The sequence below is a fragment of the Triturus cristatus genome, chromosome 12 (assembly GCF_964204655.1).
Source record: "Triturus cristatus chromosome 12, aTriCri1.1, whole genome shotgun sequence".
In the NCBI taxonomy this organism is placed as follows: Eukaryota; Metazoa; Chordata; class Amphibia; order Caudata; family Salamandridae; genus Triturus; species Triturus cristatus.
The window spans coordinates 815,024,964-815,044,021 of record NC_140595.1 but is presented as its reverse complement, the minus strand read 5'-3'; the positions used below and the strand labels follow the sequence as shown (position 1 = coordinate 815,044,021).

The 19,058-nt window shown below is 40.1% G+C and overlaps 1 protein-coding gene across 1 annotated transcript in view; it reads left to right on the top strand.

The window, feature by feature from the left end:
• Positions 1-14,206: 14,206 nt before the first annotated feature.
• SPEM2 (SPEM family member 2) overlaps positions 14,207-19,058 on the top strand; it is a 44,162-nt gene continuing 39,310 nt past the window's right edge. Inside the window, exon 1 of the mRNA XM_085637263.1 lies at positions 14,207-14,368. Coding sequence (XP_085493389.1) covers positions 14,207-14,368 — 162 coding nt within the window. The remainder of the gene's footprint in view (positions 14,369-19,058) is intronic.

Below are 19,058 nucleotides of genomic sequence, written 5' to 3'. Positions count from 1 at the left end.
CAAGGGGAGAGATTCAGGGGAGAGGTGATAGGAGCAAAGGAAGTAGACAAAGAAAGAAAGAGTACTAAATGGGAACAAACAGCATCAGTTTGGGGAACAGACTGTTTTCTCTCTGTGGCCATGAGTTTGCCCATCTCTAAGGTAAGAGCCTAGCACAGGCCATTCCAGAAGCATTGCCATCCAGGACATGAAGCACACAGTTTGTAATTCGAATTATTTTTCTCAATTCATATTTAGTGTTCTTAATTTCTTACACTCAGAAGGACGTCACTTAGAGCTATTAACATCCAATCTTGAGGTCACTATTGACACCATGGTAAATATCACTGGTGAAAATGTGAAATCCCCTTATAGCCACCTCACTGATAAACCAGTTTTTTTCTAACTGTAAAATTTACAACAGTAGAGAAATACCAGTCAGAATCAGATTCACTTTAGACTAGCAATGGTAGGAGACATCTTCAAGTAACTGGTGCAACAGTAAGGGCCATGCCTCTTGTGGGGGCTTCTTGGACCATACCACATTTAGAGCTCCCTTCAATCCTTTTCATCCCAATTAAGGCACTGAGCAGAATGTGAAATGTGTGTAAACAACAGTGGAATTATGACTTTCCAACAAGTAAAGTTCTACTTTTATTATATATTTCTATACATGTTGCATTTGAATTGTACAGGTAAAGTTATAATGATGCAGCGTGAGAATGCAGCTTTTTCCAGACAATTATGTGAGCATCAGTAGCGAGGGCCTTTGCTCCTCCCACGTTTGGAGCCAGAAGTAAATTTTTTGATTGGCCTGAAATTGTGTGTGCTGGAGCAGAGTTTTCAGTTTGAAAATTCTGGGGCTTTTGAAGCTCTGGCATGTCTATTCGTTGTACTAATTTATTAATAATTAATAATTAATTATTTGTCTTGTGCAAGTGCGTTTATATTAATCAATCCGTTTGTCCTAACAAGACAAGAGAGAGTTACACGTGGGTGTGCATAAATGTGCTGTTTTAAAAATAACGTGCGTGTTTTCATGTTTAAACGTTGCTATGTGCTGTTTATTTTTTAGCACAAAACGCTTTCCGAATTAATGCTTTTCTATGTTGCAAGTGCTAGATAAATGCATACACATAAGGGTATTAGTGGGGTTAACACTGTTTAATCACTATGCTGTGGTAATGTTGTTTTGTCTCTTTTAATTAAGATGGTCTATTGAGGCCTATGTTGGCCTAAGAAAAGATGGCCGACTTGTGAGCCTGGCTGTGATTTATAATATGAAAACTGTGACGAGGGAGACCCCTGCTGGAAATGGTCCTGAAGCTAACTGACCATGGTCCTTGCTTGAAAAACTTTCCATGAGGACAGCAGCAGTTTTTGGGAAGTCTCCAAGTGAAATAAAAGTGTCCTTGGCAGCCTTGGGAAACAAAGGAGCCTTAGAGAGAAGCTCTGAACTGTGGCTCGATAGCCGAGGAGAAGCAGGATTAATATGATACATGTTTTATTTTCTTGGTTCCTGTTCCGTAGTCTTCATTATGTGTACTTTTCCTGAGCGGAGATTCTCAAATGTAGCGATGTTACATCCTTTCCTTCTCGTTCTGTTCAGCAAGTCCGGCGGACATTATAGTTTTTTCTATGTTCCCAATGTATCTTTCTATTGTTTAGAAACTATAAGAGATGTTAGCCTAGAGAGGGTCTTTGCCACTTGCCATTTTGCCTTTGCCGCGTACCAAATCTGCGTTGCTGAGGATTGATGCTGAAGGGACTTCGTCTTGAGAGACATTTACCGAGAGACTTGTCCTGACCCGTTCTGACATTTAGCTAGAATAGGTAACTATGAGAAATGATTTACTCTGATTGATTTTCTTTGACTAATTTTAGATAAAGCAATATAATTTAAAACATGGTGTTGGATATTCTTTCTTGTCAATTATTGGGTTTGCATTATTGATTATTGTTGTATATATTGTATAGATTATGCTTAGGGACAGTCACAAAAACCAGGTCTTATCGACCTCGGTATAGATGCAGGGTGTTTAGGAGTGTTTTCCTTCCACAGGTTTATTGCTGGTAGAGTATTTGAGCGTATGTTAGTGAAATGGGCCCTAGCGTATGATGTATGCATGTGCATGTAACTGTGAGATTACTTTATCCGTGGTAGTGGGCATATTGTACACACCCTGATCTCTATCAATTTCCTGGTAGCAGAGATTGATGGTTTTTGATGATTGTCTTGATCTGATAAGATTGTTTTATTGATTATTGATTATTGGTTGATGTTGGTATATGTACTAATACTATATGTTGGAGTCGTAATGTTGAGTTATATGTAGTGCTTCTGGAACTTGGAAGCTGTAGCAGTTCCGTAGTAGGGCAGAGGGAAGTATATGCTGCTCTCGGGAAAGACGGAATTGGGGAATAACGTGTGACAATCGAAGTTACGCGTCACATTGTCTGGGTTCGGAATTAGTGACATCGTCGTATGTTACTATTAGATATTTCTGGCATATAAGGAGTGTGTATGATAGTGAAGGTTATCTGTGAAACTCTGGTCTTAAGTCCCAGGGATCCGTAAGGATTTCCGTTAAAGCTTATCGCGGGAGGAGTAATAGGTATTCTCTGAGCTTATTTGAAGAACTGGGCAAAGAAAGCTTGCTTAGTTGGTGTATGTTATAATTCTGTAGTGGAGCAGATTGTCTGTTCTCGGGAAGCAGGATTCTGTGCGTATGTACTATATTTCCTTGTATGAATGTGCGTGAATGTTTGTACATTTAGTTGATTGTAAGACTCTTTGGACAAGTCCTAGAGGAAACAGTTAATGAATGTATGTTAGTAGGGCAGAGTAGAAGAAGTGCTACTGTGTCAATGAAAGGTTTCTTATGAAATAGACTCTCTTTTACTATTCTGTGGTTAGCGAAGCAGACAATGGAGATGTTTTTATGTTGTAACTAATAGATTTTGTAGAAATTTTGACACGAAGTCTACTGAAAAGATTTTGTAAAGGAGGGGTAGACGAGTGACAGAAGACAGGAGACAAACTGCAGCGACTGTTGACGTCAGAAAGACCGCGCTCTGATTGGATGGTAGATCAGAATAGTGCTCGCGCTAGGATTGGTGCGTTAGTGTGAGCCGCGCAAGGATTGGAAGGGCTATTTAGTGACGTAGACGTTCCAGGATTGGTGCGTTAGTGTGAGTCGCGCTGCAATTGGTTGAAAAATCGTATTGTATATTTATAATACGGAAAGAGTAGAGAGTTCTTTGTAAACGCTAAAATGTATTACCAAGAAGAGAAAAAGAAGGAGACATTTTTTGGTAAAATTAAAAAGTGGTTTAGCAAGGATAAAGATGTTAAAACAAGAGAGGGTGAGTTGTTACCTCCACCGAAAACACCTGCATCCTTTATGGCTGCAAGACATGGGTTTCATACCTGTATATGGTTGGAGAATTGGGTTAGGTATACTAAAGAAGATGGTGTTCCAGCATTTCCAGAACATGGTTCATTTAATCTGGCCGTGTTGAGAAATTTACGGGAAAAGATGCTATGTCTTGACCCGAAACCAAGACCTACACAGTTCGAGGCTTTAGTGGAATGGGAAGAGGAAGTACATGAGAGAGAAAAACAAAGATCTGGAGGGTATTATAGGTATATGTTTGGGAGGAGACATGATCGTGAGACTCATCATGATCGAATGAAAAGGTGGCGAGATGTTAGTATGTCAGAGGGATTATATCCGATGAGGACAGTTGAAGGAGGAGCAGAAAGGGTTCCTGAGTCAGAAATAAGAAAATATGGAGTTAATGAGTATGAGGATGAGGTCTTGAATGACATGATTTACAAAAGACCACCTCCATATAGACCAGAACCGGACAAAAGTACACCAGTTGTTTCTCCGATAAGAGATACAGTGTGTGTTAGTGAGACAGAAAATGAGACACCTGAGGTAAGGAGTGATCATTACCTTGATGAGAATGCCAGACAATTAGCCAGAACTACAACAGAGTTGACTGAGAAGATTAGGGAGTTAACGAAGAATCTAGAAGCTGTTACGGTGCCTGTAACAATAGGTCCAGTTATGCCTGTGTTTGACAAACAGAGGACAGGTGAGAATGGACTGGTGATTCCATATGTTGGGAATAATCTGACAAATTCAGTTGGTCCTTCAGGAGATTCAGGCAAAAGAGCAGAAAGAAGAGACTTGAGACAATCAAGACATGACACATGTAGTGAAATATTGGATGCTAGTGAAGCTAGTTGTTCAGGGATGCCAATTTTAGAACCGCAAAAGAGAGTGGTTCCAGTGAGAAAAACTGCTGAAATAACAGTTGATGATTTGAATGATTGGATGAAGGTTCTACAGAAAAAGGATAAAGATTCACAAGTAATTGATGTAGCTAAGTTACGTGTAGAACTAGAAGAGCTTGTCACAGGAACAGTTCCAACAGAGATTCTGAAGAGTCATCATGATGGTGAACTAATGTTTATGTGCAAGAGTGTTACCTGGAGAGCAAGAAATACACATGACAGGCTAAGAGCAATAGCAAATGAGCAGGGAGTTGACATTGATAAAGTGAAAGCTTTACAAAGAACTTACAGGATGGATTTTACAGAGAAGGACATTGAAAATTTGAATGCTACTGGTAGAACAGGACAGATTAAGGAAATGGTAGCATTATTGCGAAGATGGGGTGATGTAGAAAAATGGAAGGATAGGTGGTACAAGAAAAGAGATGAGGCTGAAGATAGAACAACTTATTCAGCATTTCCAGTGAGAGAAAAGGAGAAACCAGTGGATAATTATCCTATGAGAGAAATACCTGGAGGAGGATATGTACATGTTCCATGGACCAGACAGGATATTTTATCATTTACGAATGATTTCCCTCGATTGAGAGAAAAGCCCGTCGAGTGGTATAGGCAGGTAGATAGGTTTGTGAAATTGTCAAAAGTGCTGTGGGTTGACCTGAATAGTCTGTTTGATATAATTGTTCCAGCAGACTTGTGGACTGAGTGTAAAATAGTTGTGAGTTGGCCTACTGAGGAATATCCAAGAGACCCAAGAACAGGGGCACCAGATCCAGAGGTAATGAGGAAGTATGATCAGGTGATGGTATACCTGAAGAGTAAAGTACCTGCAAAAGAGACAGACTGGGTAAAGATAGATTGAACACAACAGGAAGCGAAAGAATCAGTTTATGCTTTTTACGAGAGGCTGATACTGGCATTTAAACAATTCAGTGGAGATGAACACCTGGGTGACAAAGATTTGAGTCATTTTGTATACAGATTTGTATATGGCCTTAGACCTGAAATTGGTGAGAGAATTCGTGAGCACACAGTGGATTGGCAGAGTAAGAAAGTAGATGAGATCCTGAGGCATGCAAAATACTTCAGTGATGAAATTGAAGCAAAACAAAGAAAGCTGAAAGAGAAAGCAATGTGGGCACAAGTGAAAGTTGCGGAGAGACAGGAAGTACAGTTAGTGGAACAGGCGAATAATCCAGGAAATAATGCAGGGAATAGACCTAGATATGCAGGGAAAGGAAAAGGAAGTCTTGAGGAAGCGAAGAAAAAGTTTCCTTGTCACAATTGTGGCCAATTGGGGCATTGGAGATCGGAGTGTCCTAATCCACCATTAGTAAGTAATGAAAACAAATCCTTAAATCAACAGGTGCAGAACGAAGGAAATAATCAACAGCAGCAACAACAGAAAGTTGTGAGACAGCAGAGTCAAGAGCCAAAACCGCCCTTGCCGCAGAATAGAGGGTTACAAAAGTATAATCAGGATTCAGGATTCTACAATGATGAGCAGGTAAACAAACCAAGACGTTCTAACAAAGTACAGCAGTACTTGTTAAAGAGTGAAGGGAGTGAGTCTGAGGGTGATTATTGACGGTGCCGAGGAGAGGAAGAAGAGTGCATACTTGGTGCAACTCTAGAAATAGACCAGGCAGGACCATTTGTGGATGGGAAAATAAATGAAGAGAGTGTTACTTTTTTGGTAGACACAGGTGCGACAAGATCAACTGTCAGGTCAACAGATGTTAGAAATCTTCCTCTCTCGGATGAAGCAATCCAAGTAGTTGGTGTAGCCAATACACAAATCAAAACACGTCTTACTGAACCTGTAAGAGTACAGATAGGGAAATTTTCAGACATGCACAGATTTATTGTCTGTGACACGAGTCCAGTGAACCTATTGGGTAGGGACTTGTTGTGCAAAATGAACTGCACAATTTTTTGTACACCGGATGGAATAGCCTTTGAGACACCAGATGAAGATGTTTTGTACCGAGTGACTCTAGAAAATAGAAAAAGTGAGTTAATTGGTGCATTTGCTGTGTTTAATCCGGAGGATTTGCCTCAAGAGCTGAGAGACACAGTGAAAAGGACAGTTTGGGATTTTACTGGAGAGGATGTGGGATTGATGAATAATGTAGATCCAGTGAAAATTGCAGTAAAAGAAGGAATCACATATCCTAACATTCCTCAATACAAAATGACACCAGAAATAATTGAAGGGATAACTCCTATAATTGAGAAAATGATTCAGCAAGGAGTCCTGAGAGAACTACTGAGTAGTCCGTGTAATTCACCGATAATGGGACTAAAAAAGCCCAATGGGAAATTTAGGATCGTACAGGATTTGAGAAAAGTTAATCAAATTGTGGTGGCATGTTGTCCTATTGTGCCAAATCCATCAGTGATCCTGTATCAAATTCCACATGATGCTGAGTGGTATACAGTGATTGATTTGTGTCATGCATTCTTTTCAATTCCATTGCATCATGATAGCCAGCCGATTTTTGCATTTAGGTTTGGCCAGCGTATCTTAGCATGGTGTCGAATCCCACAGGGGTATACGGAGAGTCCTTCGATATTCAATCAATTATTGAAGAAATCGTTGGAAAGTTTGATCATGCCCGAGAGTTCAGTGCTAGTGCAGTACATTGATGACCTACTGGTGGCATCAAAGACACGTGAAGCTTGTGAAGTAGATACCATAGCTTTACTGAATCATCTGGCAGATGGAGGGTTAAAGGTATCTCCAGCCAAATTACAGTTTTGCAAGAAAGAGGTGCATTATCTTGGACACAATATTGAAAAGGGTCTGAGAAAAGTGACTACTGACAGGATCAGAATAATCAGAGAAATGAAAGCTCCAAAAACCCAGAGAGAAGTGAGAATGTTCCTGGGTATGGTGGGTTATTGTCGTCAGTGGATAATTAATTTTTCCTTGATAGCAAAGCCACTGATTAAACTGACAAAAAGTGAAATGACGGATCCATTGGATCTAGATGCAGAACAAATGGCAGCATTTGAAGAGCTCAAAAGTAAAATGTGTGAGGCTCCAGCTTTGGGTATGCCTGACTATGAAAAAGAATTTGAGCTGTACTGCAGTGAAAGAAATGGATGTGCACTTTCAGTGTTAATTCAGAAGCATGGATTACTGAGAAGGCCTATTGCGTACTTCTCATCGACACTTGACCCTGTAGCTGTGGGTTTACCAGGTTGTCTGAAATCTGTGGCTGCAACATGCAGGAGTCTGGAACAGAGTGAGGGAATCATAATGGGATATCCTGTAAGGGTATTCGTACCTCACAATGTGGCAATTCTTTTGACAAGAAGCAGGACTCAGTACATGTCACATAGTCGATTGACTAAATATGAAAAAGTGATTCTGGGAGCATCAAATGTGACTCTTGAGAGATGTGTAAATGTGAATCCAGCGACACTTTTACCAGATGTTGAAAATGTGGGTGTGAAAATGGAAGATGATCATGATTGTTTGGATGTGCTTGAGTACTGTACAAAACCGAGACCAGACATAAGGGATCTACCCTTGAATGAGAGTGATCATGTGTTGTTTGTGGATGGATCATGCCTGAGAAATGATGATGGTGTGCTATGTGCAGCATATGCGGTATGCAAAGTTTCAGAGGTCATGGAAGCATCACCATTGAAAGGAGTGAAATCTGCGCAAGTTGCTGAATTGATAGCATTGACAAAAGCTTGCGAAATTGGGAAAGATTTGAGGACAACTGTATTGACTGATAGTCAGTATGGATTTGGAGTGGTGCATGATTTTGGCCAACTTTGGCTACAAAGAGGTTTCTTGACATCGAGTGGAACTCCGATAAAGAATGCTGAAATGATTGGTAAATTGCTTGAGGCGATACAGCTGCCTAAGGAGTTAGCAGTTGTAAAATGTGCTGCCCATGGACTAGGGGAGGATTTTATAACGGTCGGAAACCGTTATGCGAACGATGTTGCACAATATTGTGCCAAAACAAATCAGTCCATCAACAGGGACAGAGAAGGGGAAATGTCTTTATTCTCTGTGATGTTTACTAATGTCTTAGAAACCTGGGATGAAGTGAAACAGTTGCAAGATGAGGCAGGAGAGGAAGAGAAAAAAGATTGGATTAAGGCAGGATGTGCTCCAAGAGAAACAGACCATGTTTGGGTCTACAGAGATGGCAGACCAGTGATGCCCAACTCCATCTTGTCGTCAATGGCAAGGATGTATCATGGCCAGGGACATTTGGGGAGGGACGCGATGGTTAGGTCGTTCAAGCAAACCTGGTACAATGCAAAGTTCAGGACAATTGCAGAAAGCATCTGTCAGAGGTGTTTAGTTTGTCAGCAATTTAACACTGGGAAAAAGACAGTGGTGAGTCTGGGGACAATAGGCAGAGAAGGAGGTCCTTTTACAAGAATGCAGATTGATTTCATTGAGATGCCCCAAGTAAACAGACTGAAGTATGTTCTAGTGGTAGTCTGTTTGTTTTCAAGGTGGGTGGAAGCTTACCAGACTAGAAGAAATGATGGATTAACAGTGGCAAAGTTACTGTTAAAGGAGTTGATTCCTAGGTACGGGTTTCCAGTAACAGTTGAGTCTGATAGAGGTGGACATTTTCAAAATGAGCTTATGGCTTTAATTTGTGAAGCATTGAAAATACAGCAGAAGCTACATTGTGCATACCGACCAGAGGCTTCTGGTGTGGTTGAGCAGATTAATGGCACAATCAAGAATAGAATTGGAAAAATGTGCTTAGCCACTGGCATGAAATGGCCAGATGTTTTACCTCTAGTTCTGATGACTATGAGATCTACTCCAGATAGAACTACTGGATTGAGTCCGCATGAGATAATCATGGGACGTGCTATGCGCCATGCATTCGTGCCTGTCAATAAATTGGTGACAATAACTGATGACATGATTTTGGATTACTGTAAAGGCCTGGCTGACGCAGTTCATTCTGTGTTTCACCAGGTTGGAGAAGAAGCTACCACACTTGAGAAGAAGCAAGCCCATGATCTGAGTCCAGGAGACTGGGTGAGGATAAAAGTTCACAGAAGAAGAAATTGCTTGATTCCAAGGTGGGGAAGGCCGAGACAAGTTATTCTGACTACGACGACTGCAGTAAAGTGTGCTGGAGTGAAGCACTGGGTACATGCAAGTCATACTCTGAGAGTTCCAAACCCAAAAGAAGGGACTGGTAAAGAGTATTTTGAAGAGTCAGATTCCAGTGATGATGAAGATACAGAATCAGTGGGGAAAGAAGTAGGAAGAGCTTCGAATGAACCACTGCGAGTATCAGAGAAGAGATCAAATTCTGTAAAAGAGCCTGAAGTTTCAAACAGCAGTGAAGGAAAAAGAAAAGAAAAGAGAAATCACACTACTCCTGAATCAGAAGAGGAGGAGATTGAAGAACCACTTGAGATTATACTTGAAGAAGTAGGGTCAGAAGAAGATAGAGAGGGACAGATTGCGGAAGACCCCCGAGGAGGTGTAGGGAACATTCTTGATGAGCCAGGTGAAGGGACAAGTAGACAGCAAGAAGATTGCGTGTCGGAGATCCGAGGAGGGACAGGAGTAGGGAAGTCTCAAACAGTGGTGAGAAAATCTGTGGAAAAAAAGATAGCTGCTGGAAAACGGAAACAAGAGGCACTTGAAACAGATGATGAGGATGAACAAACAGAGGGTCGAGTTCTGAGAAAGAGAACTTGGATTGGAGAAAGAAGTAATAAAGAAATAAAGCCGAAAAAGGTGTTAAGAGGAGATCGTTGGCCTAACAACAGAGTTAAGAGGTTGAGATACAAAATAATAAGAGCAAATACATCGAAAGCTGAACAAGTGAATGAAGTTTCGAGTCAAAGTTCAAAAGCTGAAGGAGAAGAATCAAAGGAGTCAAACGAACCAGTGGAAATAAGAAGAGTAAGAAAACCCAACCAAAAGTACAGATCGCCGGAATGGTCTTATGTGGCACTGTCTGAAGGAGGAAAAGAAGAAGCAGTGACTCGAGATAATCCGGAAGAGATCTTGAGAGAAGTGGTTGAGGAAGATACTGGTGAAATTCTGAAAGTACTCTTGACTGACATTGGAGAAGAGTCGAGTACTGAAGATTTTGATGTTGGAGATCTAATACAATTTGATGTTGAAGAAATTGAAGTGAAGAATGACAAGTATCCAAACTGAATAAAGAAAGGATTCACTTGGATTTAGTGAACGAAGAGATCATTTGGATAAACTGAAACCTGAGGAATTGCTGAAGAATTTAAATTGAAGAAGTTCAAACAGTAGTGGAGTAGTAGAGGCTAAACTAAAATGGCTAACATAGAGGATAATAAAAATAGATGTGCCTTTCTTAAGAGGTGGTGTAGGATGTGCTGCTGCTGTACTGGATTATTAATGCTTCTATGGGGTGTTTTAGTTTTATTAGTTACTTTTAAAGTAGAGTTTGAAATGCATACAGAGAATGTGACAAATGTAGAGAAGAATTCACAAAAAGTAGTTCCAATTAGAATTAGTAATACTTACATACACAAAGATAGGTCAATTAATAACTTTTCTAGTAATGTTTTTTCAAAACTGTTATATGAATATGTGAAAACAGTGGAAGTAAGGGATTGCTACGTCTGTATGCAATTACCTGCATCCGTTTCAGAGGGTGTTACTTATCATCATTTACCAGCTACATATGGTATTTCCTGTAGTATTTTAAGTAGTGTTTTTTATTTGTTAGGGAAAGTAGATTATAAGATGTCTAACAGAGATAGTATTTTTGGGCATTTGCCAATGAACAAAGAGCTGAATCCAGCTAAAGAAGCTAACACTTTTGGTGAGATTTTTATTGAAGAAAAAGGATTAACATTAGATTACATTTTTAAGAATAATTTAACTTGCAGTTTGAAAGGAGAGGAGAAAGCTTTCCTGGATATGGTAGAAGAAAGGAGATTGAACATGCATGAGAAAGCAGGAAAATATAAAGTGAGTGAGACAATTTGGGACATTGAGATGGGAAAAGAGTTGAAGAATGGGGCTAGTCCAACTTTAGCTCTAGATGCACCACAGAAGGGTAAACTTTGCATTACAAGAAGGAAATCCCAATATGATACATATTTTGTCGGGACTAGTGAGTGCCATGATACATACTTCATTGCAACAGGTTGGGGTTTCAGAGGTGGAGAAGATACAATTTTTCCAGGAGTATATTATGTTTGTGGGAATAAGGCTTATTACAAGTTGCCTGACCATTGGTATGGCACGTGTTATGTGGGCCTAGTTTTTCCAAAGATTTTTCATATAGATAAAATAACAGATGTAGAACATATTAACTTACTAATGCGTTTTAAGAGAGAAACTTGGTCTGAAATAGTGGGTGATATTTTTGGGGTTTTGATTCCAGCAGTGGGAATTTCTTTGAATGCTTATGGAATTCGGAAACTGTCCACAGTGGTTGATCGCTTATCGACAAATACCGCTGGAGGGTTTCTTTTGGTGAATACGGAATTAAGTGCCGTACGTGCCATGTCTATGCAAAATCGACTTGCCCTTGATATTCTATTGGCCAAGGAGGGTGGAGTCTGTGGAATGCTGAAAGTTCAACATTGTTGCACTTACATTCCAGACGAAAGCAAAGACCTGAAGGTCTATATCAAAAATATTACTGATTTGCATGAAGAATTAGTACCACTTGAAGCTGAGAGTTTATGGACTAAAATAGCTAATAAAATGATAGCTGTTAAGGATTTTATTGCAAAAATAGGTAGTACTATTATAGGTAGAATTTTGTTTCCCTTAACTTGTATAATTGTTGCTTTATTGATAATAAGATTGGTGTGTGTGTGTTGTAAAAACAGGGGAGGGAGGAAGAAATTGAATAATGAAAAGAAAAACAAGAAATTGAAAAGAGAACCTCAAGAAATTGAACTAGAAGAATTTAGGGAGAGTGTTTACTTAGAGACAAAGAGGGATGATGAAAGAGTGACTGGTGTCTAATGTTGTGTAAAGGGGAAAAGACATTTCCGATTTCTCCTAAAATGGGACTAAAATTTTCACTAATTTTTTTTTTTGGGGGGTTTATTTGGTGATAAAATCACCAAAGGGGGGATTGCTGGAGCAGAGTTTTCAGTTTGAAAATTCTGGGGCTTTTGAAGCTCTGGCATGTCTATTCGTTGTACTAATTTATTAATAATTAATAATTAATTATTTGTCTTGTGCAAGTGCGTTTATATTAATCAATCCGTTTGTCCTAACAAGACAAGAGAGAGTTACACGTGGGTGTGCATAAATGTGCTGTTTTAAAAATAACGTGCGTGTTTTCATGTTTAAACGTTGCTATGTGCTGTTTATTTTTGAGCACAAAACGCTTTCCGAATTAATGCTTTTATATGTTGCAAGTGCTAGATAAATGCATACACATAAGGGTATTAGTGGGGTTAACACTGTTTAATCACTATGCTGTGGTAACGTTGTTTTTGTCTCTTTTAATTAAGATGGTCTATTAAGGCCTATGTTGGCCTAAGAAAAGATGGCCGACTTGTGAGCCTGGCTGTGATTTATAATATGAAAACTGTGACGAGGGAGACCCCTGCTGGAAATGGTCCTGAAGCTAACTGACCATGGTCCTTGCTTGAAAAACTTTCCATGAGGACAGCAGCAGTTTTTGGGAAGTCTCCAAGTGAAATGAAAGTGTCCTTGGCAGCCTTGGGAAACAAAGGAGCCTTAGAGAGAAGCTCTGAACTGTGGCTCGATAGCCGAGGAGAAGCAGGATTAATATGATACATGTTTTATTTTCTTGGTTCCAGTTCCGTAGTCTTCATTATGTGTACTTTTCCTGAGCGGAGATTCTCAAATGTAGCGGTGTTACATCCTTTCCTTCTCGTTCTGTTCAGCAAGTCCGGCGGACATTATAGTTTTTTCTATGTTCCCAATGTATCTTTCTATTGTTTAGAAACTATAAGAGATGTTAGCCTAGAGAGGGTCTTTGCCACTTGCCATTTTGCCTTTGCCGCGTACCAAATCTGCGTTGCTGAGGATTGATGCTGAAGGGACTTCGTCTTGAGAGACATTTACCGAGAGACTTGTCCTGACCCGTTCTGACATTTAGCTAGAATAGGTAACTATGAGAAATGATTTACTCTGATTGATTTTCTTTGACTAATTTTAGATAAAGCAATATAATTTAAAACATGGTGTTGGATATTCTTTCTTGTCAATTATTGGGTTTGCATTATTGATTATTGTTGTATATATTGTATAGATTATGCTTAGGGACAGTCACAAAAACCAGGTCTTATCGACCTCGGTATAGATGCAGGGTGTTTAGGAGTGTTTTCCTTCCACAGGTTTATTGCTGGTAGAGTATTTGAGCGTATGTTAGTGAAATGGGCCCTAGCGTATGATGTATGCATGTGCGTGTAACTGTGAGATTACTTTATCCGTGGTAGTGGGAATATTGTACACACCCTGATCTCTATCATGTGCGTCCACAAAAAAAGTGCTTGCCTTCCACACAGCTGTGATCATTTTGTTTATTTCTCCAGCTGCCTAAGCTTGACCGTTTAGGGTCACACACAACACTGTAATGCTTCTTGGATAACGAGAACATTTATTAGGGTTTTCTCTGGGAGCAGAACAGATGGGAGGAGGGGAGTCTACCCTACATGGATATTTAAGTCTGGCCACTGTCACCAGGCCTTCCTTTAAAGCCGGATGTATTGGCTTTGCCAATGCTTATTTTACAATGTTTCCAGTTGTGAGGGATCCATCAGGGTAGGGCATGACACCACCAGTGACATCATAATTCCAGTTGTGAGGGATCCATTAGGGTAGGGCATGACACCACCAGTGACATCACAATGCCTTGCCACTCCCACCTGTGACATCAAAAGGGGAAGGCAGAAGATGAAGAGAGAGAAAAAGGAGTGGGGTGGGGTATGTGGAGGTGGTGTGACCTCCTACCCAGATGTCGTTGGTTTCTTTCCCAGGATGAGAACAAAGAGAAATGCATCCTCGGCAGAGACGATACTGCAGACACTTTTGGACTGCTGCTCGTTGTGGTCATTGGGGTGCACATTGCGGTCAATCTCGCACGGCTGGTAAGAAAGGAAACGCTGCCAAGCAGATGTGGATGGCTCGGGTTGGGGGAGTGAGCACTTTGGTAGCCTAAAGATAGCCCCTTGGCGGTAATAAAGCAATTGAATTCTGGTCTCTACCTGTCTGTACAGTGTCATGGTTTAGTGGAGATCTATGAAACAATATCGTGGTAAACAATATTGTTGACAAAAATATTGTGTTAAAAATATTGTGTACCACAATATTGTTCTCCTATACTTATGATAGTAAGTACAAAACTATCAGAAAAAAACACATTGACACCAATATAAAAAAATATACAAAAATGTCTATTTTTTAAATACAAATAGAGTTTAAAGTAGTAAATGTTAAATATTTCAATATATAAATGTAATATAATGTAAATAAGTATATTCCACTAATATTTAATACTATATATATATAAATATATACATATATAAACACACAAGCATAAATATATGTGTTTGTGCGTGTGTGTGTGTGTGTGTGTGTATATATATATATATATATACACACATATGTATATAGTGTAATATTAATAAAATATTTATTTTACATTATATTTTTTTTTATCAAATAAATGTGAAAATATACATAATATAAATAAAAGATATCTACTTAATATTGTATTACGTTTTAAAAAATATTTATTTTTATTTATATTAAAATATATATGTATATATGTAGTAATAAATATAAAACTAATCAAAGTAATATAACGATAAATATATCTTTTTATTAATTATGTTACACTATATATATATATATATATATATATATATATATATATATATATATATATATATATATGTTTTTGCTACTACTGAAGATAAGATATATTTACACAAGAAACTACTGGCATGAGTTAGATACATTTTGGCGGAGCTCAGGTTACGTTCAGGACTTTATTACCCTGCTAGCCTTTTGAGGGAAATATCAAACCATTAAGACAGATCTTGCTTAGGGGCATAGCAAGCAATGGTGTTGTCCATATGCATCGAGGCAGAGTCCGCTATGATTCTGAGCCACATAGTCATGAAGAATGTGAACCCCTAAAAAGATTAAAAGGGAGAAGAACAAGTAAACTGTTAGGGAGGAGGACAACTGAACAGCAGTACAAGCAAGAGCTGGGAAGGTGAACTCAGGTAATCCATGTGTAGGCGTGGGCCCCACAAAGGACAGCCATCTATGGCACCATCGCCACCCACTGGACACACCGTTCTATATATATAGATTTTATTTATTGTCTACATTAATTAATATTTTTTTTCTTATTCAATTTTTAATATTTGTTAGGGTTTTACTGTGTATGTATGATATAATATACACATACATATGTAGGTATATATATTAGATAATTATATATACAATATAAATAAATATATATATATATATATATATATATATATATATCATACATACATACACAATAAAACCATAAAATAGATAAACAATCGAATAAGAAAAAATATATTAATTAATGTAGACTTTATGTAAACTATTAACAATTAAAAAACACACAAAAATACATATACAAAAAATAATATAAACATTAAAATAAGTGTAAAAATAACAAATAATATAAAATATTTTAAAAAATAATGATAATAAAAAAACTATTGGAGTCTATTAATATTAAATATACTATTCCCACTAGAGGTTACACAACAGTAGGGAAAGCGGTGGACTTCGGAGGAGTTAGATTCACTATTCCTACTCCAGTCAGTGCAACAGTAGGAAAAGCAATGAACTTCGGAGGGGTGAAATTTACTATTCCCACTCCAGTCTACACAAAAGTAGGGTATTTTTGGGTTTTGGAGGGGTTAAATTTACTATTCCCACTCCAGTCTGTGCAACAGTAGGGAAAGTGTTGGATTTTGGAGGGGTTACATTTACTATTCCCACTCCAAACAGCACAACAGTAGGGAAAGTGATGAACTACTAATAGGATAATTTTGCTATTTCCTGTGCAGTCTACGCAATAATATGGAAAATACTTCACTTCAAACAAATTTCATATATGAGTAACCCCATGAGTTTAGAAAAAATATTAAACACAAAAAAATAAAAAATGTATATATATGTATTAAAAAACTAAAAACTTTTAATCAATGTGCATAGTTACTATTCAATAAAAAATGGATCAATTGATAAATAATTGTTATTGAATTATTAATTAACTATCCACCCTGTACCCCTACAACCCTAGTAGTTCGCACCTAAAATCTAATAACAAAAAAAAAAAACTCCCTCATGTTCCCGGCTTGGCCGCGCATAACAGTAAAGGGACAAACGAGGTTCTTTGAAACAGCAGCAGAGACATGGGATTGGCTGGAAGATGCGGGACTGCTGACTGGGCGCAAACAACCGGCAGATACACACTAACTTCATTGGACTAAACGAAACCACTGCAGGGCTCGGGAGAAGGGCCCCAGGAAGGTGCACTCGCGAGCGGCAGTGCCTAACAAGGAACAAAGACAGCTGGAGCACCAGGAGGCTCTTAACTATGCTAGCCCCATAGCTTCTGAACTGGAATCACACTCGAGCTGCTCACCAAGCCCCTACTGATCATCACTGGCAAGATCCGACGATCAAGACTCCCTCCAGACCCCAACTGTCACGCCACAGACATCGGATGAAATTATCTAAATCTGAACAGTTGTTTACTGGCATGTATTCTTTTGTTTGGCACTAGGCTTGGTACATCACACACAGACCCTCACAGTGACACATTTGAATTGCTGAGCACTCATTTTAGCGGGCATGCTGCTTGGCGACAATGTCACATCTGCTAGATACCCTAAACTAGGCGCGCCCCTGAGTAATGCATGCCACACAGATGCAGCACAGGTATAATACAAGTAAAGGATATAGCAGGGCGAGACCCAACAACTTAATCAGAGGCATACGGTGGGGTGTACCACAAGCCACGCTGCAATGCAACACGCTGCCTCACGCAGTTGCAATTCACGTATGTTAATGGCCGCAGGTAAGCCTCACAGTTTGGACTTGCACCGCCCAGGTAATTGCCCTCATGTGGTTTCATGCAGCCTAGCTACACTTTTAAGATTTCCCCCTCATTGTGTTGATTCCCTCCTGTTAAAAGCACCGGCAAGTGATCCCTCCCTACCCAAATCACTGGCGCCCCACGCGCAAGACATTATAGAACTCACACATGGCGCAGACTAATATTGTAACCTGGAATGTTAGGGGCATGCACACACCCGCATGTAGGTACTCGGTATATACCTACCTGCAGCGCAGGCACACACACATTGGTTTCCTATAGGAAACACACCTGATCCAAAACGAAGCGGACCGCCTGCGCCGGGGCTGGCGCAGCCAAGTATACAGCACTAACTATTCCTCTCAGGCACGTGGGGTACTGATTTGGATAAAAGCAAGGGTACTATACACCAGGGAAGAGGTAGTCACAGACCCAGAAGGGAGGTACATTCTTGTGAAAGGGAAATTAAATGGGCAGGAGATGTTAATGGGTGCGATAGATGCGCCAAACACTGACCAATCTGCGTTCATTACAAAACTTACAGGGGTGCTTGCTAAATGGAACGGACTCCCATGGTTGCTGGGAGGGGACTTTAATGCTGTCCTCAGTACAGACTTTGATAGGTCATACCCGCCCCTCACGCGCACAGCAGCAATTTCCTATGCGCAGGCCCTAACAGAATGGCTAACGAACTGGGTGCTGATAGATATCTGACGCGCCCTTAATCTCAAACTGCGCGTTTACTCATTCCACTCCATAGTGCATGACTTACACGTCAGGCTGGATCACTTCGTGGGGTCCTCCACTCTCCTCCCACTTATCAAGCAAATAGAGAACTCGGGTGGGATGTGGGGAAGCGTCCGATCCCCACATGGCGTTTACAACCAGCAGCCCTTGAAGACCAAGCTTTCCGTGCCTCACTAGGAACAAAGATACTAGAGCATTTTGAGATTAACGACCACACTACGGATAACCATCTCTTTGAATGGGATGCATTTAAAATCACTATGAGAGGATACTGCCTGGGGGCACCTGGTGCATCTGTAAGTGTTTAACTGCGTCATTGAGCAATATAGAAAGGAAGCTGCAGGGCCTGGAAACTATACGGGCAGAAGGAGCTGGCAGGGACGGGGAATTTGAAGGTGCCCGGGTGGAGCATGCCGATCTAATGGAGCAACTCCGATATCACAACTATGTAGCGCATTCTGCATGGATGCATGCCACGGCAGACCGTGCGGGTAAAATGTTAGCATGGCTGATACGCCAAGAGCAGGCGCGCCAGCCTATAGTAGCCCTGAGAACCGAAGTGCGACCGATCGTGTACACGCAACATGAGATACATGAGGCAATTATGCCGCACTGTATCAATCGAAGGGACCTCAGATAACTCACCAACTCGCTCAGTTTCTGGCGCCGATACGCTTGCCAGTAACCACGACAGAACAAAGGGAGCGGCTGAAGAAACAGATCACAGCTGAAAAGATACATAGTGCAATAATGGCACTGGCAAGCAGTGAAACCCCCGAGCCGGACGGATTCCCTGTGGAATTTTATAAGGCCTATGCCACCACACCCGCTCCCTTCCTGCACGAGCTATACAAGTCAGCCATAGATGAGTGCTGCCTCCCTCCCTCAATGAATGAAGCCAATTTAGTTTCACTACTGAAACCTGACAAAGACCCAGT